This window comes from Centroberyx affinis, unplaced genomic scaffold, assembly GCF_046629955.1.
Source record: "Centroberyx affinis isolate AG114_WGS23_722 - 3 ecotype Tasmania unplaced genomic scaffold, CSIRO-AGI_Caff_v1 ptg003528l_1, whole genome shotgun sequence".
Taxonomy (NCBI): Eukaryota; Metazoa; Chordata; class Actinopteri; order Beryciformes; family Berycidae; genus Centroberyx; species Centroberyx affinis.
The window spans coordinates 164,640-188,722 of record NW_027281472.1 but is presented as its reverse complement, the minus strand read 5'-3'; the positions used below and the strand labels follow the sequence as shown (position 1 = coordinate 188,722).

At 41.8% G+C, this 24,083-nt stretch overlaps 1 protein-coding gene across 1 annotated transcript in view; it reads left to right on the top strand.

The window, feature by feature from the left end:
* The first annotated feature begins 1,611 nt into the window (after positions 1-1,611).
* The window catches only part of dnah5 (dynein, axonemal, heavy chain 5), a 106,520-nt gene continuing 84,048 nt past the window's right edge, over positions 1,612-24,083 (top strand). The window contains exons 1-24 of the mRNA XM_071539855.1: positions 1,612-1,668; positions 6,116-6,250; positions 6,444-6,528; positions 6,794-6,963; positions 9,221-9,439; positions 9,894-10,031; positions 11,056-11,232; positions 11,621-11,734; positions 12,000-12,107; positions 12,580-12,702; positions 12,977-13,192; positions 14,791-14,898; positions 16,648-16,733; positions 17,125-17,332; positions 17,671-17,784; positions 17,948-18,154; positions 18,423-18,503; positions 18,840-18,930; positions 19,345-19,490; positions 20,536-20,683; positions 20,788-20,801; positions 20,878-21,121; positions 21,370-21,566; positions 22,662-22,755. Of these exons, the coding sequence (XP_071395956.1) occupies positions 1,612-1,668; positions 6,116-6,250; positions 6,444-6,528; positions 6,794-6,963; positions 9,221-9,439; positions 9,894-10,031; positions 11,056-11,232; positions 11,621-11,734; positions 12,000-12,107; positions 12,580-12,702; positions 12,977-13,192; positions 14,791-14,898; positions 16,648-16,733; positions 17,125-17,332; positions 17,671-17,784; positions 17,948-18,154; positions 18,423-18,503; positions 18,840-18,930; positions 19,345-19,490; positions 20,536-20,683; positions 20,788-20,801; positions 20,878-21,121; positions 21,370-21,566; positions 22,662-22,755 (3,280 nt within the window). The remainder of the gene's footprint in view (positions 1,669-6,115; positions 6,251-6,443; positions 6,529-6,793; positions 6,964-9,220; positions 9,440-9,893; positions 10,032-11,055; positions 11,233-11,620; positions 11,735-11,999; positions 12,108-12,579; positions 12,703-12,976; positions 13,193-14,790; positions 14,899-16,647; positions 16,734-17,124; positions 17,333-17,670; positions 17,785-17,947; positions 18,155-18,422; positions 18,504-18,839; positions 18,931-19,344; positions 19,491-20,535; positions 20,684-20,787; positions 20,802-20,877; positions 21,122-21,369; positions 21,567-22,661; positions 22,756-24,083) is intronic.

Sequence of the window (24,083 nt, the reverse complement as noted above, 5' to 3'; positions counted from 1 at the left end):
GTGCAGAATTTGTATTCTGGAGGACTGTGGCTACGTTTTTTTCAAACTATACAAACAGAATTAGACCACAAAGTGGTAATTGGGGAATACAGACCCAAAAAAAAGTGTGCACTAAATAGTAGCTAGAGAATAGAGGACAAGGTCAGGTTATTTTTTTCTACTGCCTGGCACCTTGTGGGTTCTGTATTCCTCAATTGTCAGGAGAGAAAACTAAATATAGCTGCATCATGGGGTACTTTGATTATGGCTAACACTGTTGCTTGAAATGTTTTGGCAATTAATAACAAGACACTGGAGCAGTACGTTTCTCAATCATTCACAAAAATAGACTCCAGCTATATGACATCATTGTCTTAAATTTTGTTTTATGTTTACTGATTTCAGCTTGGCCCTTTGAATCCCAAGTTGGCATCAAAACAACTCAAACTGAATTGGTTTTGTTTCTTCTTCTGTTGTTTTTTGTAAACTATTTAAATTGCTATGGAATACTCTGGAAACATTTGCTTACTGGTCCTTTCCTTCTCTTTTAAATGGAACTTCCATATTGTAGCTCAGAAGACGGATGAGGTTGTTACAGTATTGTTACCCAACACCTATAATGAAAGTACTAGCTAACACAATGGGAACTGTACTGCCAAGAAAAGTCAAGCTTGATACCTCAATATTACACTGATTTTGTTTTCTATTTTGCCTTATTTCACATCAAAACCTTTGTAGCCCTGATGAAGTGCAGTGCTATGAAGCAGCACAGACCAAAGTGTCAATTCCAGCTGACCAGATTTGTTGTTCATTTGGCAATCAGGTTGGGCAATTATTCTACAGCTATTTTTTTTTTTTTGTAGATGCAATTTGTCAATGTCATGGCATGAAATGTCCATGCAATTCAGTGTGACTTTTATTTGTCCTCAGCATGGCTGAGTGTATAGGAGTCTAGGAGCTTAACACAGACCCGCACAAGGTGGAAGGTATCTCACACACACACACACACACACACGGTGGATTATAAAAGATATTTTAACACGGTATTGTCATTTGCACAATGGCTTTAAAGTGAGAAGGCTCTGTTTAGGCTGCTACCCTATCCTGCTGTTAGTCTTGATACCTGAGGTGTCTGCCCATTGTGTGTGTGTGTGTGTGTGTGTGTGTGTGTGTCTGTCTGTCCGTGTGTGCATACTTGCACATGTATGTGTGACTGTACAGTAAATGTATTTATGTACACAGCGGTGAGTCAGAGGTGATGCTTTTCTGCACACGTGTTTGTAGGTGTGTATATGTAACCATATATGAGGGTGTGTATCCACAAGTGAGTGTATGGTGTGTATACCTGGCAAATTGCCTGTGATTTCAGTTTGTTTGAATAGTTCATACGGCATCTTATCTATCAAGACAGGGGTTGGCTGTGAAAAGTCATATACCGCTGACAGGAGCAGCCATTAAACATAAAGCAGGCATAGGTTTAGTTTAGCTGGCTGAGTGGTCACCATTGACAACTTGATAGGGCTAATCCCTTCGAGGGCACTAGTGCACAGAAGCCCAGTGTAGATGGGAAAAGTGATAGGAGGCTATAGAGAAGATATGGAAGCGTTCGAATGAGACAGATGAGCGGCTGTCATGTCACGGGTGTTTCGAAAGCAGCTGTGGAAACAAAGTGTTTCCAGGATCATTCGGGTAAGAGAATTCACACAATATTGTTGTTGTTGTTTTTGTTCAGGTGTTGTCTGGGTCCTCTCTCATTCTGGTTTATCTAGCCACATAATTCTTGTGTATTATGGTAAGTACCAGTTCCGATGGCACCTTTCATTCACCATACTGTGATTAGAATTTAAATGGACCAAACTAGTTGCAGAACTTTATGCAGAACTACTGTGCCAGGCTCTGGCAGTGTGTGCCATTTATATTCCCCAGAGGATTTGAATTTAAATTGACTAAACAATTTTCAGTGTTTACTTGTTTGAGGGTTTTGTAAGGAACTTACAGAAACTTGGATTGCTCCGATAAATGCTGCGCGAATTATCGGACAACGCGCTACATAAAAGTGTGCTGCTGCATACATTTTCTCACAGCTTTTTCTCTTCTATTCCCCCAATTCCAAAATCCTCAGTTTGTTTATTGTAGGGCTTGTCAGTCTAACCATTACATTCTTATCTCAGGATGGGGCTTTGCTCACTTCTGAAAGCCAGTTATGTTGTTGTGGCTGTTATTACATGAGCCTGTCAGTGCTGGCTTCTGTGTCTGCCTGTATGTGACTGCCTAAATGTGGATGTGTGTGTGTGTATGTGTGTACCTGTCTGTCATTGTGCGAGCTTATTGTTGGCTAGTGTGTTTTGTGTGTTTGCGTATTGTATGCAGTGGTGGCTGGTGTGTTTCGTTTGAACCATCTGCGATACACTGATCGGTTTGCATCTGTTTGTTTGTTTGTCTCTCGGCTGAAGCTTGAGTTGGCTGTTTGCTTAATTTGTAAGGTCCACACATACACACACACACACATACAAAAACAGTAGCCAGCAAAAGAGAGAGATAGCAGGTGTGATATGGCTGGTCGCCCAGCAACTGTCAGCTTGGCATGCTTTATTATTGTCTATCTGTGATGTGAATGATTTTGTGTGTGTGTGTGTGTGTGTGTGTGTGTGTGTGTGTATATATCCCCAGCGATTTCAACAAGGTGGGTGTGATTCATTGCCAGAGTATGGGGATGACGGGCAGTATTGTATTTAAATTTACTTGAAATATTTATTAAATTCCTTTTCTGTAGTTTGTAATTTGTGGCTGGAGTTCAAAAAAATAATATATAATTTGTATAAAGGTACTTTTGGAAGGACCATTTTTACATTTCAAAATACTGAAATGTACAAACAAATTATGGTACTTTCTAGAATAGAACAGATTTCTAGGAAATAAAATGGACACTACCAAAATTGTAATTTTGTACACTTCATATTTGGTATTTTGTCTATAGCAAAGTGATGGATATACTGCCAAGACAAGTCACTAACAAGCTCATATGTCACATGACCGATCTTGATGGATGTGGGGACACAAACACCCATCACCTGTGTCAAGACAGCTAGACTTTCTGTCATAACTTTCAAAGTAAATCTTTTATTGACCAACATGTATTGCAACATTTTCTAATATTAAGTTACACCCCATTTTTATGTTAAACCATTGGGAACATGTAGGATATTATTTTGGAATTCAACCAATTACTTTTTGATGTACACAAAATAGTTAATTGATCAAGAAGCACTTGACCAATCATTCAGCTGCTTTAACATGATGACATGACTTCTGGGCATGTCAGAAGTGAGTGACTGTATTCAGATTTCTTTGTTTGAATTAGCTTTAGGCTATTTCCCACATGAAAGAGTTACACTTGCTTAGCCTATTGGGTGGCGTATACACAGCAGTCTCAAATGTAGCTTCTTCTTTTTGTGATCAACTCTATTTTATTGTCAGTCAGTTATGAGTTGTGAGCAGCATGTAGCAGCAACTCCCACAATCACAATCAGAATCGACAGAAATTTGGGAGTCACACTGTGCTCTGGATCAGCTGATTAGACCCATTTTTACCACTGATGAGACCAATTTCTGTTTTGCTTAGCAACAACTGTCCTGTGAAGTCTATCACTGTAGGTGAGCTGTGATTTTTCCACTTTGTTCGTGCCAAATGTTGATTTTCGAGACTGTTCCCCATGCCACATGAAATGATTTTGCATGTTTTGTCGAATGCATCTGCAATTTGGACACTGACTATTTAGCCTCTTTGGCCAAACTCTGTTGCCTCATTTTGTTTTGAAAACTCACATGTAACAGTGGTTAGTCAGACATCTAAAGCTGACACGTTAATGGGCAACATGTAGCTGCCTTGTTAACTGTGATTTAGTTACTTCAAGTTAGCATCCTTTTCCGCATGGTGTTTCTATTATTTTGTCCACGCCTGTGCATGACATACTGTTGTCACCTGTGTTGGTTGCCAAGTCTCCCTCTGTGCTCACCATGTTGACACTCACAGCCTGAGTGTTTGTGCCCCTTCCCGTCCTGCAGGTCAATAGCTGTGTTTGCTCTCCTTCCTGTCCAGACTTGTTGGCAGGCTGCACCTCACTCTGGCTTCTGATGCACAACCTCCAGGCCCTGAAAGGAATCAATACTGTTACTATTACCACCCTGACATTGTTTCGTAGGCAGCACATACTATCACGTGCTATTGGGCTGCCGTTGCAGACGGTGAAACAGTGGGGGGGGGGCTAGTGTGCGCAGAATTTTGGCCAGCAAACCTGTGTACACTGCGGAGTCTGCAGCCAATGCGAGGCTTCGTTTTTTGGCAAACGTGTCCTTTTGTCCATATAAAACTGCCAAAATCCGTTACCGCAGCAAGTATTCATAGTATTCCTGTGATGTCATATGCATTTCCTGCCAATAACGTGCTTTGCAGTATAGACAGCTCATTGGCTGTGGCTGTCATTTGATTATAATCACCTGCTAATCACCTGTTATTTTCCTACCAAGATGGCAGTGTGCCCCTCCTCTCTTTCTCTTCCTCCCTCCCTCTCTTCACGTCTCTTACCATACCCTAGGCTTTGCATCATTTTCCTCCCCTTCCCTCTCTGTCTTCCCTTCCAAACACTTTGTTCATGGTTCTATCCATTCCATCCCTCCAACCCTGTCATTCTTACCTCTCTCTCCTTCTTTCCTCTCCTCCTCCTCCCTCCCTCGCCTCACACATCTACTGGTCCTCTCCCATCTGATTCTGGCTGCAGCCCATGGGGATTTACCCAGTGTGCTTGCTTGCATGTCCTGTACTCCACTGTAGTCCACGAACTTTGGCAGTCAGCATCAGTTGGCTAGTGAGCACAAACATTTAACGACTAGGCTAACATGAAATCATTGTTCAATGAAGTTGCAGTAAGTATAGCCACACACTTGCTCATGCATTCGTATGCTCATGTGTGTGTGTGATTACAAACACAAACAAGAGAGAGGAGGGGAAGAGAGAAGCGGATGAAAGGGAAAATCTGACGGATCACGTTTCACACAAGTTGTTGATCAGTTATTATGTCACGCTCAATGTGAAAGTTTAATCCAACCTTGAGAAAAACAAAACAGTCTCAGACAGGCTGGTGCTGCTTTCAAGCGTTCTATTTTTAGTCTGGCCAATCACAATCGAATGTCTCCTTCTTTGTTGCAGGAGTGGGCCTTTTAAAAAAACGGTCTGACCAAAGTGACGTCAAGCAGAAAAGTATTTTAAGCTCAAATGAACTACCTCTGTCATCTCCTGTTTAAATTCCAGGCAGACAGAAGGGAGGGCAAACAAGAGAATTTGAATGCATCCTGCATCTGCCACACCATAGACGACACCAGGTTTCACGTAATTTATTGGCTGGCCTTGTTCCTCTGTTACTAGGCAGCGGGACCTGGCAACCTATTGTGGTTACTTTTACTGCCCCTCCATCCTAAACACAAGGCATGGCCTATGGCATTGTAAACCGGCTGGGTTATTTGTCAACCCATCCTAACTGAGGTAGTTGAGTTTCTCTTGACTGTTTACAGAATTTGGATAGCAGCTAAGAATAGTGGTAGGAGAGGCAGAGAAGCACTCCTTAAAGGTTATAGGATGACACTGGAGATATACACTTGATCTTTAAGGCATACTGACTTTTGCACCTCTGGTTTGGGATCTCATCACTGTTGATCTTGTGTGGAGCAACTACAGTAAGAGAGGATGTATTCACAGTACTGTGGATTCATTTGTCTTCGTTTTGGATTTTATCCTTTGACATTTCCCACTGCTTACTAACTGAAAACTGTCGCTGTGGTTTGGTGGTTGGACTGCTGTTTAAATAATGTCTGAGGCGAAGTGTAGGACCGCAGGAGAGCTTCAATCGTCTGTCATTCCCAACAGCCACATCGCTACGTACAAAGTATGTGAAGGAGAAAGTCCAGTGTGTTTGTGCTCTCTGTGTTTTGGAACGTGTTGAACATGGTGACTTCAAAGACTTCTAAGCTATATCGATGGCAAATGAATACCAGTTTTCTTTACATTTTAAATTGATTGAATTCCAAGTGACTACACCCTGGTCCCGGTGTTAAAATTGTCCGTATGTATGTTTTGTTTTAGCAAAAGCTGAAAGAGGAGCGTGAGGCTAAGCGAGCGCAGCTGGATGGAAGACATGACTACGTCCTCAGCATCGTGGCTTCATGCCTCGGGCTGGAGAAAGCTGACGTGGAAGATGCCATACTGGAGGGGAGTCAGGTACTGTGTGTGTGTGTGTGTGTGTGTGTGTGTGTTTGAAGAGTCCAAATGCACAGGTGGTGCCTTATTTGCTGCTCGGTGTGCTGAATGGCTTTCTTCTTGTCTGGCTCAAATGACTATAAGTAATAAGTTGCATGCTAGAGACTGCAGGGGCTGACTGTAATGAAAGTTTTCTCTTTCCGTTTCCGACCAGATTGACCGCATGGAGCAGTTCTTTGTGGCCGAGGGTCTTCCACACCTCATGTTCTATTACCAGGACACTGAGCCACTAGAAGCGGGTAAGAGGAGATACGGTGAAAAGATGCTGGAAATATGTGGACATGCATTCCCTATTTTACAATAAATCTAAATTAGGCCTTGTCCGAATGTAATGCAAATTCCCCAGAATCAAGATGGCAGTGAGAAGTCCAAGCTGCTTTATGTGATTAGTTTTGTTTTCTTACTATTGTCACTGTTTAACAATTCCAACAGCATCTTATTCCTCAGACTGAGCCCCAGCTCCGACTAACTTGTGTCTATATGTCCAATTCTCGGATCCGGCAGCAGCGACACCGGCGTCTGCCCCCTCCCAGCCTGTGGCCCAGCAGCCCGGTCGCAGCAAGAGGTCCAAAGTGTTCGTGACGGAGGGGAGAGACGTGGCGCTGACCGGAGTGTGCGTCTTCTTCACCAGAGCCAACACTTCTAAGGCTATCACCTCCGAGAACATCCACAGGGTGAGACTGGTTTTACCGATTCTGAGAATGTGAGCATGAAGTCGACCGTTCTGAACTTTGCTAGTTTTTCTGACAAAGTGGAAACTGATCGGCAAGTCAAAAGTGAAAAATGTGCAATGGTTTCCCTGACACCTGGATATTGCACTTTGGATATGTGAAATTTGGAAAATCTTTTATTGACTTTTATTGAATCACATGGCCTTATGATGCCATGTTTACCCTGAGCAGTCTGCCTGTTAAGGGAGCTGTATTTCTCTGTTACACACAAAAGGGCTTCCTGTTATTTTTATATTTTCTCCTTCAAAAAAAGTGCAAAAAAATATTCTGGTAAAACATTGTATTGTAATATACTGCAAAGGTAAAATTGTAACAAAAGTATGAAAATAATTCCTTGCAAGATGCAAAGGTGCAGCAAGCAGACCAATACTCTCAAACCAGCAGAGAGGATAAGAACATTGAAATGTACAGACAAATACTGTACCGCTGGAGACAAAAGAACATGTAATCGCTTTCCCTTTGGCAGTGATTTCCCTTTGAGCCCACTGGTGTGATAAATGGTTTCCTTTAAGTCAGGCGGGTTCTTTTCATCCAGAGCTAGCGGGACGCGTGGGGGGGTTGACGCTAGCATTGAGACACCGCGGGCAGTTCTGGCTATTGATCCTCCACTGATCACCCACTGTCAGCTACAAAGCTAATCACCATCCCTGATAACGGGGCATGTCCGTTACAAAGCAGTCACAGCAAGACAGGGAGGAAGGACATTGGTGTATGTGCGTGCGTGAGTGCACATGTTGTGCAAGAGAGAGAATTACAAAAGTAGCATAGTGTTCTTAATGCGATATGAATATAGCCCCCAGCAATGTCTGCAACTGTGTTTCCCAAGCCAGTACCTCCTGTGTTTTTGTTTCAGCTCTACTCATGCACACCTGATCTAATTACTCGCTTAGCGCTGATTGGCTGGGCAGGAGAAACAGTACCCGAACAGGGCTAGCATGATGTAGCCCTTAATTGGATCAGGTGTGCAAGAGCAGATTTGGAGCAAAAACTTGCAGGACAAGGGATACTTTAGCCGGACTGGACTGGGAAACAGTGGCAGTGACAAGGAAAGGCTACATTCAAAATATCATGAAGATACACAGTTAGAGTCCTCCAAACTATATAGTACCTTTGCAGAAGCGCTGTAAATACCATTGCAGCCAACCATAGTTGACGCTAATCTTCCACGTTAGTGGAAGAGCAGTACCTCGTCGAATCCCGCTGGTGAACCTACATGAACACAGAGAGTCGATATGAGTTTTATGACACCCGTTTCAGTTTGCCCTTCGCATCTTTAAAATAACAGTGTTATCCGATTAGTGTTATGAAAAATTGAAATTGTAGTCAAAATTTCAGGAAAGTAACGTATAGTCATGCTGATGTTACTGCTCAGGGTTATGCTCAGTTACCAATCTTGCTAGCTAGCTAGCTAAGCTACTAGGTAAGGCTAGGTAAATCAACAGCTGTGTAAAGAAATCAGTTGTTGCTAAAAATAATAAACAAAAGCAACAGGTGATGTGTATGTTAGCAATTATTCAGACATTTCTTTCTCTAAAGTTGGGTAAAATTGTCTTACTTTGATAAAAAGCCTAACGTTAAATATTACACCTAAGTTACTCACCAGAGATGATCTGAGCAGACCCTGGACTGCTGGATTGATTGCTGTTTGCCATGATGTCTTTCCTTTAATTGAGGCTATCCAGTTGTCTTCTTTTTTTAATTTTTTTATTTGTGTTTTTTTTTTTAGTTCCTTTTAGTCCACCATTTTTCCTCTCTTATGTTTGCAGTGTTGACAGCAGCACGTGCGTTCCCAACATGGCCGCTAGGGGGCTGAATGCCTCTTACAATTTATAAGCAACAAAGAATCCCTGTTTATTTTATATCTGAGATATGTTAAATATTAAGAACCGGTAACACGAAGATAGTTCTGTCTCACATTTTAATCCATGACACAGTGTTTTATTATTTAGTGATTAATAATAATTACTATCATTTGTGACCTGCAAAAACTTGGTATCTCTCATGAGTCAACTGCAGGAATTGAAACATTTTTGATACGCTATAATACATTTACAACGGTTTGAATTGGTTCAAGGGGAATGAAAGATCCTATACACATGGGAGATGGTGTAAATTGTTAATCCCAGTAAACGGTCAGAATTTATGGTACAAGGCTTGTCCAGCACAATGATGATATGTGTGTACTGTTGTGTCTTTCCAGGATGTGAACTTCAATATGTTGGACACCACTGAGGTGGGTCTGTTGAAGAGTGTGGAGCAGCTGCTGTCAGAGATCTTCATCCCCACGCTGAAGAAGATGAACCATGGCTGGGGAGAGCTGGCCAGCCCTCAGGCCCAGGCTGTCAAGCAGGACTTCATAGCATCATTGGACAGCTTTGTGTCTGTCTTGGCCGGAGCACAGGAGAGCCTGCAGGAAAAGGTGAGGCGCACACACTCTGTTATACATGTACACAATGGATAGCTCTAGGGTGTGATTGGCTGAGTCCCATTCAAAGCAGTTGTAAAATAGCCAATAAACACACACCTGTGACCGAATTAATTAATTTAACAATATAATGCTCTAACCAGAAATCACCACCCATACCAGTACTTAACAACCCATGCATGTTGCATAGCAACCACTTTGTTTACCTACTGATGTGTTACCACTGTTTCATTAAAGCAGTAAGACACTTGACGCTGAGATTTACAGTGATTTTTAGTCTCATAGCTGTACTAAAATAATTGTAACCACCACCTTTTTCGGCTAATTGAATATTACTGTATATAAGTAAATGCTGACTACACACAGGCATACATATACTCACTCACACACACAGAAATAAACTGCAGATGCCGGCACATAAATAAATCATGTCATGGTTTTCCTCCAGGTGAACCTGAAAGAGTGTGACACGTTTGACCTGCGGACGCTGAAAGGCCCGTCAGACTACATGGCAGCAGCCAACAGCACAGAGACCACAGAGAAGATAGAGGCCTGCATGAAAGTCTGGATCAAACAGATAGAACAGGTAAGATGTGAACCTCAAAGTTGTCAGATAAAAAAAAAAAATGTTTTTTTCACCATTTTCACCTCTATGTTGTGTTTTGTTGCTCATGGCCAGATTTTGAAATAGAATTTGTTCTCAGATCAAAGTTTGTTTGAAATGTCCTTGACTGGGGCTTAGAATCTGCCCCTTATCTGGTGAGGATTTAACATGTAAAGTATAAAAAAATGTGTGTAAAATCTCATGAAGCTGGAGCAAAAAAAAAAACTTCAAAGAGGAGAGGAGAGGAGCACAAGTAACTGAAGGGGCAGACCTAGACAAAGTGTAGCTTGTGTTCACTTTATCTCTACATATGTCTAAATGCTGAAGTGTTTTGACATTACAGAATATTCATGTTGAAGTTGTTCCAACGAGTTTTTATAAGAATCATCTTGATTTGTTTACATTTTTCATTTTCACAAATAAACAGCATGTGTATTGCTGTTCCCTAACAAACTGAATCAATTTCTTAGCTTGTAAACCCTTTGAAAAGTCAATTTACATGCATTTTCCAGTATCACACTCAAACCATACACACTCATTTTCACGGCTTTGCAAAAGTATCATGATTAGACCAATCAGCAAAAAGAGCAAGGACATGCTCATATACACTTAAATGTTGTAAATGTAAGTGTTGTATTTCATATTCCATATGCTGTAGAAATATGTGATTAACAACTTTTCATGCCCCCAGTTTCACCTACTCTGCTCACTAGCACCATTTTTTAAACTGGTGGCCAAAAATGTCATTGTACATCTTTACCTGTTTTGTTTTCTGCCATTTGATTATGTTCCTGGTAGAGATTTGGTGGTTGAAATACTGCTTTGTTACATTGCTAGACTTTACCTCCCCTAGAGGTCAGTAGGTTGTATTCACTTTGCACCATTTCATGTTCCCAATTCATTCAAGTGTCTTTAGGGAGGGATGCAAAATCACATCCAGGGAAAGCAAAGGACAAACTACAGAAACGATCCCTGAAGTGTAAAGATGTGTAACTTTGCTCTCCAGGTCCTAGCTGAGAGTGACCAGTTGAGGAAGGAGGCAGATGACCTGGGCCCTCGGGCTGAGCTGGACCACTGGAAGAAACGCATGTCCCGCTTCAACTACCTTCTGGACCAGCTCAAGAGCCCTGATGTCAAGGCTGTACTGGGCGTACTCATGATGGCCAAGTCTAAACTCATCAAGGTTAGAAACTGCTGTAACTGCTGAGTCTTAGGTGTTCAGTCACTTTACAATAAATGTAAGATTGTACTGGATTTAATGGATTTAGCAGCTGTCACAGGACAATATATTTAGACTTGCGATTGGAATTCTACAGAAATCTTGTCAGACCAATTTTACTGTATTGTTTTACTGTAATTGGCAGCTGACATTATATTGTATATGTAGAAAATACTTCATAAGCCAAGGACAAAGCCCTGGAATTTGGGTTTCTGGAGATTTACGATTCCTGCAGGATGACTGCAGGATTCCTGCAGGAATGATGATATTCTGTCATATTTTAATGTTACATGTGACACATGTAGTCTTATATTAAATGCAATACGCTAAATGTTTCCATCTGTCTGTCCAGTCTTGGCGGGAGCTAGACACAAGGATCACTGACTCAGCCAACGAGGCCAAAGACAACGTCAAGTACCTTTACAGCTTGGAGAAGTTCTGTGACCCACTCTACAACAGTGACCCTGTGAGAAAACTGCTTGATACACTTTAAAGAGGGATAGTTCCATTGACTTAAAAGTACTGTGAATGTATTGCATTCCTGTGAAACTGCCTTTAATTTGTAGAAAATGGTGTGGGATACACATCCTAGTCAATATTATGAAAAGATTTTATGAAAATGTCTTTAGCTTTTATGTTAGAACCCCATGTCACATTTGTGTGCAAGTGCATGTAATTACCTAGTAAGGTCTATTAACAAACTTACAAACTATGTCTGCTGTTTGACCCAGGTGTCCATGGTGGATGCAATCCCAGGTCTGATCAATGCCATCAGGATGATCCACAGCATCTCTCGCTACTACAACACATCTGAAAAAATCACATCACTCTTTGTCAAGGTAAGGATGGCTGCTATCCTGCATGAGTGGGTATGAAACAATGCCTAAGATGACTGTATTACAGTCAAGGATGGGATTTTGAGCAGGAGCCCAGCATTGCTATTTGGCTATAATCTCCATATTGTCTTAATTTGAACCCATTCAGATTCTGCCTACTAAAAATTGTTGTATTAGCCCAGACTGAAAAAACATGAGTCATGGACTAAATGGCTTGTAAATTTATCATCTTTAATGAACATCGGGATGATCCACTGATCATATTACAGCACTCATAGAAAATAATGCCATTTGGCATTTGGTAGCCACTTGCTCGCCAAAATGTTTGCAATAATATAATATTTTGCTAATGTTAAGACATGTTATACATTTCTAATCTTGTCCGCCTGGGTCCAGAAAAATTCGTACCCACAATTTGGTGTTACCACTTTCTTTCTACCTATCTCCATGTCTCCATGTGCCTCATTATCTCCAGGTGACCAACCAGATGATCACAGCCTGCAAGGCCTACATCACTAACAACAGCTCTGCTTCTATATGGGACCAGCCTCAGGAGCAAGTGGCTGAAAAAATCACAGCTGCCATCCACCTAAACCAGGTACTGCACTCTGCCCATTGTTGGGGTGTTATGCATGTATTGATTTTACATTCTTATTAATTTATTTTGCATAGTCTCTCTATGTTTAAGTTCCTATTGGGTGTAGTTGGTTTGCAGCAGGGCACAGATGTGTGCTCTGCTCTATTCAGTGTGGTTGAGAAGATGATATGTGCCTTGATCAAACAAGCTGAACCTTGGCTACTTGTTACAACCTTAATGTGAGGGAAAATGGAAGAGGTCAGTGTTGTTACATCTGCCAAACTGTGTCTTCCAGGAGTACCAGCGGTATTTCCATAAGACCAAGGAGAAGCTGGAACAGACTCCATCAGAGAGACAGTTTGACTTCAGCGAGATGTACATTTTTGGGAAGTTTGACACATTCCAGCGACGGCTCAACAAGATCCTGGAAATGTTCAGCACCATTTCTACCTACTCTGCCCTGCAGGACTCCAAGATAGAGGGGCTGGAGACCATGGCCACCAGGTTTCAGGTGGGTAGAGATTGTTGTCTTGACCTTTTGATGACACAGAAAGGCATTCCATCAATGAGCCATGGGTTTTATGTTTAGTAAACAGATCATGCTAAATTGATCTGCACCGTACTGCTTTGGTTTGGAATCCATTCTCAATTTTTAAAGAGTGTGATGGGTGTTTCAAAGAGCCAAAAAGAGACAGGGAAAATTAATTATATACATATGTATATTGTGGTGGCATGAATAGGTACTCTACTGTATTTGAAAGTGGCATTAATTAGGAACATCACTAAATTTGACCATTCAAAGGATGTTTTGGCAATACTTTGATGGTATTAGTGAACATTTAATACTATTTCCTATAGTTTGACACTTGAGATTGAATTGGAAATGGTGAAAATATGACTATAGTAGTATGCAGAAGGGTTTACTGAGCAGGGAAAGCATTTCACACCGAGTGCAAAAAAAACATTTAGAACTCCTGCTCTTTTTAGGAAATATATTGACGAGGTAAACACTATGATCCCTGATTGATTTCATCTGTCAAATGCCTTTTAGTCATGAGGAGGAGGAAATAGGTTAAAGAAGGATTTTTAAGCATTGAGACAATCAAGACATGAATTGTGCAAATGACAGTGCAGCTCAGTATTAGGACTGCATGTGTCCAGAAGTGAGTGTGCCTTTAATTTATTAATGGAGCAGCTCCAGGCTGTACATTAGCATGACATCAGAGATTAGAGTCTCGCTTCTCTGGTTTCTTGCTTTGGGAAATAGTTATTCATGTTCACAGAAGCTGACTGGACAGCCCAGGGCCACAGGAATAGCACATTTGATTTCTTGAATTGAATTACAATTTCTTACATTGATGTCTAGATGTTAATTTTGGGGTGGCTAACCATATATTCCCCCTTGTGAATGTATAGTAATATTAGCTATCTGTTTTTTTCTGCCTCGGCCTTGGATGGACAGACTGCAGAAATGCAGGGGAAATGGGAGGTAACATTTCACCACAGTCATAGTTTTTTACCTTTTACTATTACATGACCCATCTTCATCTTAGTTGTCAGCATGCAGCTGTAATATTCATATACATGAAATAACTACATAACACTAAATACTAATATAACAATATTAACTGTATGGAACTTCATAGAACCAGCTCCAACGTTTGTTGTCCATATCACTCCATTGGTTCCTGTTCATTCAGGGGGGTTTTCTCAGCAATTTACCGGCATACATTTTTGTATGCTGTCCAGTTCATCTAATTTCAGACCTTTCATGGCTTGAATAATTAGATGGAACTAGATTATAATAGATTGCAAAGTCCTCATCCTTTTGTAAAAGTTGACAGTGTGCTCAACAGTCTCTACATATTTTATGGTAAGCTGTTATGTGGTGTTCAATTACCATTATCATTATGCACTCTGTTCTCCCTGCCAAGATCAACATGTTATCATCCTACAGCTCTTACACACTCTTGGTCAAATAAATAGTATTAACTGGTAGAAAAATGACTTTAATATGTGTGTGTGTGTGTGTGTGTGTGTGTGTGTGTGTGTGTGTGTGTGTGTGTGTGTGTGTGTGTGTGTGTGTGTGTGTGTGAACATGTGTGCCAGGCTATTGTGCTTAGCATGAAGAAAAAACATTACAGTTTCCTAGACCAGAGAAGAACTGACTTTGATGTGGACTATGACGAATTCTGTAAAAGCACCACTGAGCTCCATGTAAGTTTACTATTATAAACAACACTAATTCATTCATTTTGTACAATTACCAATATTCATTGTGTAGATAACCGTATGTGAATAGTCAGGTCACCTATGAGTGCTGTTTGGATGTTGATGATGTTTCCAGCCACACACTGCAATGAGCAGCTTATATAGGTCAATGCAATTAATTTGTGCTCTCACTGTGAGTGTCGAAGTGTTGGGTCTGATTGCCATGCACTGGAATGATTGATCAGTATTTTTGCCTCTCTGCATGTGCTTTCCTTGGTATATGTATGATACAATATGGACCAGTTTCACTGACCTGGAAATATAAGTAATAAGGTTATCCCCACACAGATCTGCATTAAAAAATAAACATCGAACAAAAAGTTTGGAACTTTGTGTTTGGTAGATTATTTCTCTGTTGTAACAATGCTTCTTGGCAATACATTTTATACCGTTGGAAAGCCTGTTTATTTCCCTTTTAAATGGTGCCCCATTTGTAAGGAACATGCATTTGTGGGATGAGCAGCACAGCTGAGTATGTGGGTTGCGCTCATGAAAAATTTGCCAAATCTTCGATTTGAAATCTGCCAATGCCAAACAGCTTATTCTGCTGTTGCTATTGACTCTTGTTTTGAGCTTCCGGTACCCCCAGGTGCTGACAATCAGGTACCTGATTGGCACCTGCACTGGAACCTGAACATATGGAGGAACGTTATGTTCAGCGATGAGTCCAGATTCTGCCTACGGGAGTTGGATCGTAGGGTCAAAGTGTGGAGAAGACGGGGGAGAACGCTATGCTGATTGCTGCACCGATAGAGTAACACCTTTTGGTGGAGACAGTGTGATGGTGTGGGGCGGCATCTCCATCACTGGAAAAACGAGGCTTGTCATCATTGGAGGCGACCTCAATGCAGAGAGATATCGAGATGAGATTCTGCAACCGGTGGCAATCCCATATCTCCACAGTCTGGGACCGAACTCCATCCTCCAAGATGACAACGCTCGCCCCCACAGAGCGGGGTTTATCAGAGACTACCTCCAGAATTTGGGAGTAGAGAGAATGGAATGGCCTGCCAACAGTCCTGACCTCAACCCAATTGAACACTTATGGGATCAGCTCGGGCGTGCTGTTCGTGCCGTGAGTGACCGACACAACCACATTGGCTGACTTGCGACAAATCCTGGTTGAGGAGTGGAATGCTATCCCACAGCAGTGTGTGACCAGGCTGGTGACCAGCATGAGGAGGAGGTGCCAGGCTGTTGTGGCTGTGTATGGTTCTTCCACACGCTACTGAGGCTCCTGACTGTTTGTTAAATGAATAAATTGTAAAATTGCCAATATGTCTTGTTTCTTCCTTGTTACTGATAGACTTCAATCATCCAATCCACCAAACAACACCAAACAAGAGTCAATAGCAACAGCAGAATAAGCTGTTTGGCATTGGCAGAGAAGATTTGGCAAATTTTACATGAGCGCAACCCACATACTCAGCTGTGCTGCTCATCCCACAAATGCATGTTCCTTACAAATGAGGCATCATTTAAAAGGGAAATAAACAGGCTTTCCAACGGTATAAAATGTATTGCCAAGAAGCATTGTTACAACAGAGAAATAATCTACCAAACACAAAGTTCCGAACTTTTTGTGCGATGTTTAATTCTGGTCAAAGACTTTTTTTCTTGTATGTAAAAGTATCACTCTGAGTACCACAATCTCTTTCACCACCATTTTTTTGTTTGTTGTCTTGGTATTTCCAGAATCAGCTGAAGAGTTTCATGGATAGCACGTTTGAAAAGATTCAGAATACAGAGAGAGCCCTAAATGTACTGAAGAAATTTGAAAGGTAATCCTCTGTTGAATGCTTCCTTACCTCTTATCCACCCTCAGTTCTATTCATCGTCTACCTAAACCAGTGGTTGTCAATCCCAGTCCTCAGGATAGAGTACTGCTGGTTTTCTATCCTTCCAGCTAGTTCATTGCAGTTAATTGCATCCACCTGGCATCCCAGGTGTAAATGAGTCCCTGATTAGATGGTTAGAATGAAAACCAGAAGGTCTCTGGGTCCTGAGGAGCAGGATTGAGAACCACTGATCTATCTCTCTATGCTCCATGGCATGTAACACTGTATTTACTCAAAAGACTCTTAATTTCACTCACATTCCATTTAATTCATTCTTCTTGGTCATCACACTTTTAATTGAATTGTAACTATTTTTTGACTTACTGAAAAACAGACTGGGCATCCCAGACCTTGGCATTGAGGAGAAGTACCAGCGCATTCTGCAGAACTATGGTCGGGACATTGAGATGGTCTCTCGCATCTACACCAAGCAGAAACTGGACCCCCCCATTGGCCGGGACCTACCGCCGGTGGGGGGCCGGATCCTGTGGGCCCGGCAGCTGTACCGCAGGATCCAGGACCCCATGGACCTCTTTCAACAGGTTATACTGAATATATGCCTTTCTACAGTGAAACTGAGTAGTGCTTTAAATTACAGCTCCTCAGTGTCCCTATTATTACAGTGTAATTAATCCTAATTTGACATCAGTTTAATGTCTTTGGCAGGAAAGCTGAATTTTGTGACTCCTCTGTGAATGTGTGTGTATATATCCCTGTTGTATGGCTCAATTGGTGTTGTGTTTATTGACTTACAGTAACTTTGGTGTCAGTACATTCTTTTTCTTTCTGAATCAATGAAATTATCCTACACCATCCATCTCACCATCCCCATTTCCTACACCTATTTCATACCATCCCGTGATTATCCTTCCCTGATCAGCATCCAGGGGTTCTTTCCACACCAGAGGCTAAGAGGATCATCAGGAACTACAACAGGGTGGCCAGGGTCCTGCTGGAGTTCGAGATGCTCTACCATCACGGCTGGATGAAACAGGTGAGAGAGAGAGGAAACATAATGTTGGTTGGGTAGACCTAAAAGCCTGAATGCCTTTGGCTTAATGAGGTCAACACTTTTAAAAAATGAAATATTGAGTACATTCTCACAAAATGGACATTTATGGTTTTACCCTATACTTGTTCCCCTCCCCCCTCCCCAGATGGAGGATGCCAGGGTGGGCCTGCAGGCCTCTCTGCTGGTCAGGTCTCCAGAGACAGGGGAGCTGTTTGTAAACTTTGACCCAGAGATCCTGACCCAGATCCGGGAAACGGACTGCATGACTAGGATGAGTTTGGAGATCCCGCCCTTTGCTGCCCTGCTGCAGCAGAAACAGGGCGCCCTCAAAAAGAACTACAACAAATTACAGGTGGATCAATTGCAGAAATACACAGTCACACACAGCTATACACAACTGTAAATACATGCAAATAAAAGATTGAAAGCCAAAGTAATAACTGTTGATTTTACATTTCTGTAGACTGGTAAATTATAGTGTCCTTTGTCAGTGTTCAATCAGTGACATCCTGATTGGGAACATAATTCCAATTGGACATTTTGAATGTTCTCACTGAATAAATCAATTCAACACTGTTAAGAGTGAATAAAATAATCCTGTTAATATCTTCCCCTTCCAGTTGATGTTGAGTGAGAACTCCAGAGTGCGGACTAAGATTCAGAGTGCCTTTGAACAGCTGGCCATGCCTCATGTCGCTAAGGTAAGATAAGATGTAGTGGTACAGTAATCCAAGATGTATTTGAAATACAGCTCATTGCATACGTATTATTATATTCAGACTAATTTCAAAAGGGATTCTGTTTTATTTTGTTTTTTCATCTTTGATGTGATATCTATGTATGCTATCCATGATGGTCAGCAACACTAAATTTACCTCACTGTGTCAGCACACTGCTTTTCCTATTGATTGTTTATCATGCATCTCAAGCAGCTTTTTCCAACATGAAACATCTGACGTGTGATAATACAAGTACATATGACAAGAGATCAAAACAGCAGCTGCAACGTGCATCAATACGCATCACTGACTTGACAGGTGGACGAGGCTATACTGCCTGGTTTGACCTCCCTCAACTGGACATCTCTGAACATAGACAAGTACCTCAGCCGCATCGACAAGGCTCTGGGTAAGCAGAACATCCAGCAAGATCAATGTCCCCCATGCTGACACGTGAGACATCCTGCAACTCAGCACTGACAATGTCTGAGAAAATTTACATGAACGGATTCATCGTGTACTCTCTCTGTGTGTGTGTGTGAGTGTGATAAATGTGTGTGTGTTATACATGTGTGTGTACTCTCAAATAAGCAATTCAGTCTCTCTCGCACACACATATGCTGTCTCTTCTGACCTGCCACACCCTCTCCCCCTCTCTCCATTTCCTTGATACTCTTTCTTTCTCGGTCTGTCCATCCCTCCTCTGTTCCCCCTTCAACCCCTTTCGCCCTCCTTCCCATCTGTGCCCCTCTCTCTCTCTCTCTTATCTCTTTTTGCATCTCTCTATCTCTCTATCCCTGTCTCCCCCCTCTTGTCTCTCCAGCGGACCTGGAGCTGTTGATGGACAGGGTGAATGACTTGGTGGAGTTCAGGATAGACACGGTACTGCAGGAGATGAGCGGAGCCACGCTGTGTGTTCTGCCAGAGGATGAGCCTTTCACCTGTGAGGAGTTTGTTCAGACCACCAGGGTAAATAAATACATTGTCTGTCTCAACCCGCATATTTATTCAGCCTGTATTTACACTAGGTAGGTTGACTGAGGACACCTTCTCAGTGATGCTACACTCACACATTTCACTGAAAGAAATAAATACATGGTGTTGATATGAATATTGTAATCCACTCATTACAGTAAAAGAAAAATATGTTCATTTGAATATTTCTGTGTCCTTTTTGGTATTGTACTGAAATGCCTCACATCGTCCAACGCCTGATTGGTTTGTAATTATTTAATAATTTCTACACAATCAACTGCTTTTATTCTCATGGGGCATTCCTATAATGTTTTCAGATCAGTGACGAGTCATGCATAACATGTGTAGATTAATACAAGTTTTCCATTACAATAATGGCATTTCTGTCCATTTCTGTGACAGTCCCTGTGGGTGGGCACAGAGAGGCTCATTGGCAGTAGAGGCTACAGGTCATGAATCGTGATTTTTTTTAATGTGATAGAACAGCTGCTAAGTCATCAAACAGGAATGGTAATGTAAATGGTACTCTCACTGCTGACAGGATGCGAATATCACATTGACTCTTGGGATTCTCCACTCATGCCCTGGGATGTCCAATATTGTGTAGAAATCATTGACAGTCATTGAGGTGGACATAATTTGATTTTGTGCCCAGGTAACTTCATCACAAATCCTGCATATGCAGTTGAATTGAAGTAAATGGAAATGAACTGACAAGTTCAAATTTTCATCCATATACACCTTTCTTACTGTGTTCATCCCAGGAGCTTTGTATAGGAGTTTTGTAAAATTAAAAGCATCTGTACCAAGAGCTTTATGATTGAGGATGCAGCTAATGAACTGATGAACACAGACACAATGCTCCATAAACTACATATGTCATTTGGTAGAAGCTTTCACCCAAAGCACTGTATGGTAAAATGACTATCCATTTTTTTTGCATGGGAGAGAATGATACCCTTAGAGTTAGTGTCATGCTGCCATGCTCTACTCCTTGAGCTGCATATATATGAATGTATATGTATGTATATATATCTAGGACCTGTGTATCAAAGCAGCCCAGAGCCTCCACACCAAGAGCTCATTAGTGGAGGAGGCAGCCAATGAACTGATCAACATGCTGCTGGAGTTTGACCACAATCAGAGAGAGGAGGAGGAGAAGGTTGTGGAAGAAAGCCGCACCGAGAGCAAGACCATGGACCACATTGACAGTGATGGTAAACTAACTAATACTGATAAAAAAATAGGGGGCTTGGGGTCAGTTCACATTTTATATTCCTCATGGGGCAAGCCGGACAAACAAGCGTTCATCTCTACAGTATCTGCGGCATTACATGTTCATTGCAAATGTTTCACCTCCTGTCTCCCAGCCGAAGACGAGGGCCGATCAGAGGGCCGCCTGTTCTCCAGAAACACCCTGGTCCCTCTAGCCAGCGTTGGCCCCGCCTCTCCCCTGGTGAGGAGGAAGAGGAAGAGGGACCTGATGGAGGTGATGGAAGAGGAAGCCCAGGAGCTGCTTTCCCACTTCAACCACCGCAATGTGGATGCCTTGCTCCGACTGACAAGGAACACCCTGGAGATGCTGCGCAAGCGCATCCACGCCTCCTCGCTCATGCATTTCCTGGGTGAGCCTTGACTTAACTACTTCGCTGCTCTCATATTATCAATACTGCATTTTATCCATTCTTTTTTTTTTTTTCTTTTTTTTTTTTATCCTAGCAGGGGCTATTTAACTACATACTCCATACCATCTCCATCAATCCCCATACATTCTGGCTTGTGAGGCTCTAGCCTGATTCTGAACTGCCAGGGTCTAGCAAGCTCGGTCCTTGAATCATATCAATCACAAAGCTACTTCTCTCTCCTCCTGTAGCCGAGAGCGACTCCCCCAGTCGCGGCAAGAGCGGTGGTCAGCAGCCCATCTTCAGAGTCTGCGTGACCCTCTCCATCCCCAATATCGCTATGGTTCCAGCCCTGGATGAGGTCCAGCAGGCTCTGAACCGGGCCGTGGAGTGTGTGGTCAGCGTCAGCAAGGGAGTCGGCCAGTGGAGCAAAGAGAGGATCTCCAAGGTTGGTTTACTTTCTCTGATGAAAGACACATTGACTTGGCAGCAGTGGGTGGATGAATGTGAATGACCTAAGAATGTCCTATTAATATACTTGTGGCCAGATCCTACAAGAGAGTAGACTAGGGGAGCATAATCTTCAAGATGAGGTTATGGTTAAGGTGTGGAAAAAATAGATAATCTAAGAAAAGTTATGAGACTATTCAACTTGCTGAGGCAGGTAATAGAGTTTTATACGCTGGCTTATAAAGAACCTGGAAGAAAACCTTCCATATCTGTAACTGATTGGTGAGAGGTTTGTTGTTGCTGCCCTACAAAGATGCCCTAGAAAAACTTTGTGTCTCTATCATATAAACTTTTCAGGCATTGGAAGTAGAGAAATAAGAAGAATAGGGATATCATTTCTGTCATTTCTTTTCTCAGGAAAGATAATTTTGCCAGGAATAGGAGGACATAGGATTGTGTAATATCTGCCAGGATTTTATCCAAGTGCTGAATGCTCGTATAGGATATTTCCTGCTAGTAAACAATTCTTTGCCTTTTGTCCTCCCAGAGGGAGATGATTGAATAAGGGACTGTGTGTGGATCAAAAACAGGATAAAGTGCTCTATCAGGACTTACTGTTTGTGAATAGCACACTCTAACTCTAAGAGGGAAATTTTAGTAAGTAGTAATTTTTGTAAGTGCTTTCCTCAGACAACATAATATGGCAAATTCTCAGGACCAAAGGGGCTTTATTCCTCTTTACTGAAGAGAAAAACAAAGGTCAACAACGTGAGCTCAGTTGGGTCTTGAAACTAGGTCATCTTTAAGTATTTTCATTCTTTATGCAGATGCTTAAACCACTTCACCTCCATACCGTCTAACATTGATTCATTTTTACACTATACAGAAGAATAGAACACGACAAACTGTAGAACACGTTGGTTCTATTTAGAATCACTGAATACTCTGTGGAACCACTAAGGATTCATCAAGTAGCAGTGAGGATGAGCCATTTACACAGTGGTTTTCCCAGTTGTTGCGTGAAAGTGCTGTTTAGCCTCCCAAACAAGCTTTGAGGAACCAGGTTTTTTCTTGTGTGTTTACTTGCTTGTAGAGAAAGATGAGCGAAAGACGGATGGCGGCTGTGAAGCAGGACAGCAGTGAGAGCGAATCAGAGGATGGAGACACAACTTACAGGAGCCTGGCTGGTATGAGAGGACATGAGACATCTTAGCCAGCTGTCTGTCTGTTTGTCTGTTTGTCTGTCTGTCTGTACACCTACCTACCTACCCACTTGTCTATTTTAACTTCACAGTGGTAGAAGTATTCCTTTTGTGTAGTTCCCTTGCTTCCTACCAGGCAGACAAGAACGCTGATCATTAACCACTGCACCACAGTCATTGGATAATCAGAACTCCTCATTTCACAGCTCAGCAGAGCAAAACCGCATCTGACTAGGAGCAGATGGAACCACTGATAAACATGCTGTCAATGGCTTTGGAAATAGATGTTTAAACATCAGACATTTTAAAATCTCACTCAACCTATCAAATGTAGTTGCATTGCAGTCTGGCTAGCATGGAGCTAATGTAGTGAAGCACTGGATTATAATGGACAGAGAGATTTGCAGGGGCTTTAATGACAGAAAGCAATACAACCATGAACATGATGTGAACACTTCTTTCCATCCTGACAGAGAACCCAGGTCCTACTGTTTAGGAATTAAGATAAAAACGTTCTCATATCAGACTGATGGCTAAATAATTTCAAGGCCTTAGGATCATGAAAATAGCACCATTTCAATGTTCAATTCAATGGAGGCACATCAGTTTTTGGGATACAGTATTATTCAAAGCCCTTGTCGGCTTTAGAAGAGTATGAACAGGGTTGAAAGAGGATGTAGAGTGATTTTAAATTTGGCAAATCATTTCCTTGGGCTCTCTCTGTCTCTCTGCATATGTATGTGTGTGAACAGAGATCAGAGGGAAATTTGGTGGGGCATTTTGCAAGTCATGTACAGTTGTTGAGGACAGAGATGGAAATTGGACGGAAATTGTTTCTGAGGTTTATAGCCTTTAAAGCTCCTGCCCTATCACTTCAGATATCCCTCCAGTGATTCCTAGACATGAAAAGTGGAATTAGAATTTCATGATTATTTTAATTTGTTGATGTCATATTTCAGGCAGACTTTTCCTCCAGTCCTCCATCCTGCATCTATCCTGTATTAGTAAGATAACAGATGATATTACAGATGATAAGGTTAAAATTATAATCACAAAGACTGTATCTGTTAACAGATGTGAATTTGATCCATAAATGTGCTGTGTGTAGATGAAATACTACTTGACGCTCTCCTCCTCTTCAATGTCTGCATCATTTAAAGGGATTTTTGTCTGATTTATGATGATCAGTACCAGTATAGCAGCAGTGCAACAGCCATTTAAGAAAGTGTGACTTATATGATGGCCTGAGGGAGTCAAAGCAAAAGCATGGCATCAGCTAAAGCAAACCTCCAGACAACATTCAGACCCCCCCC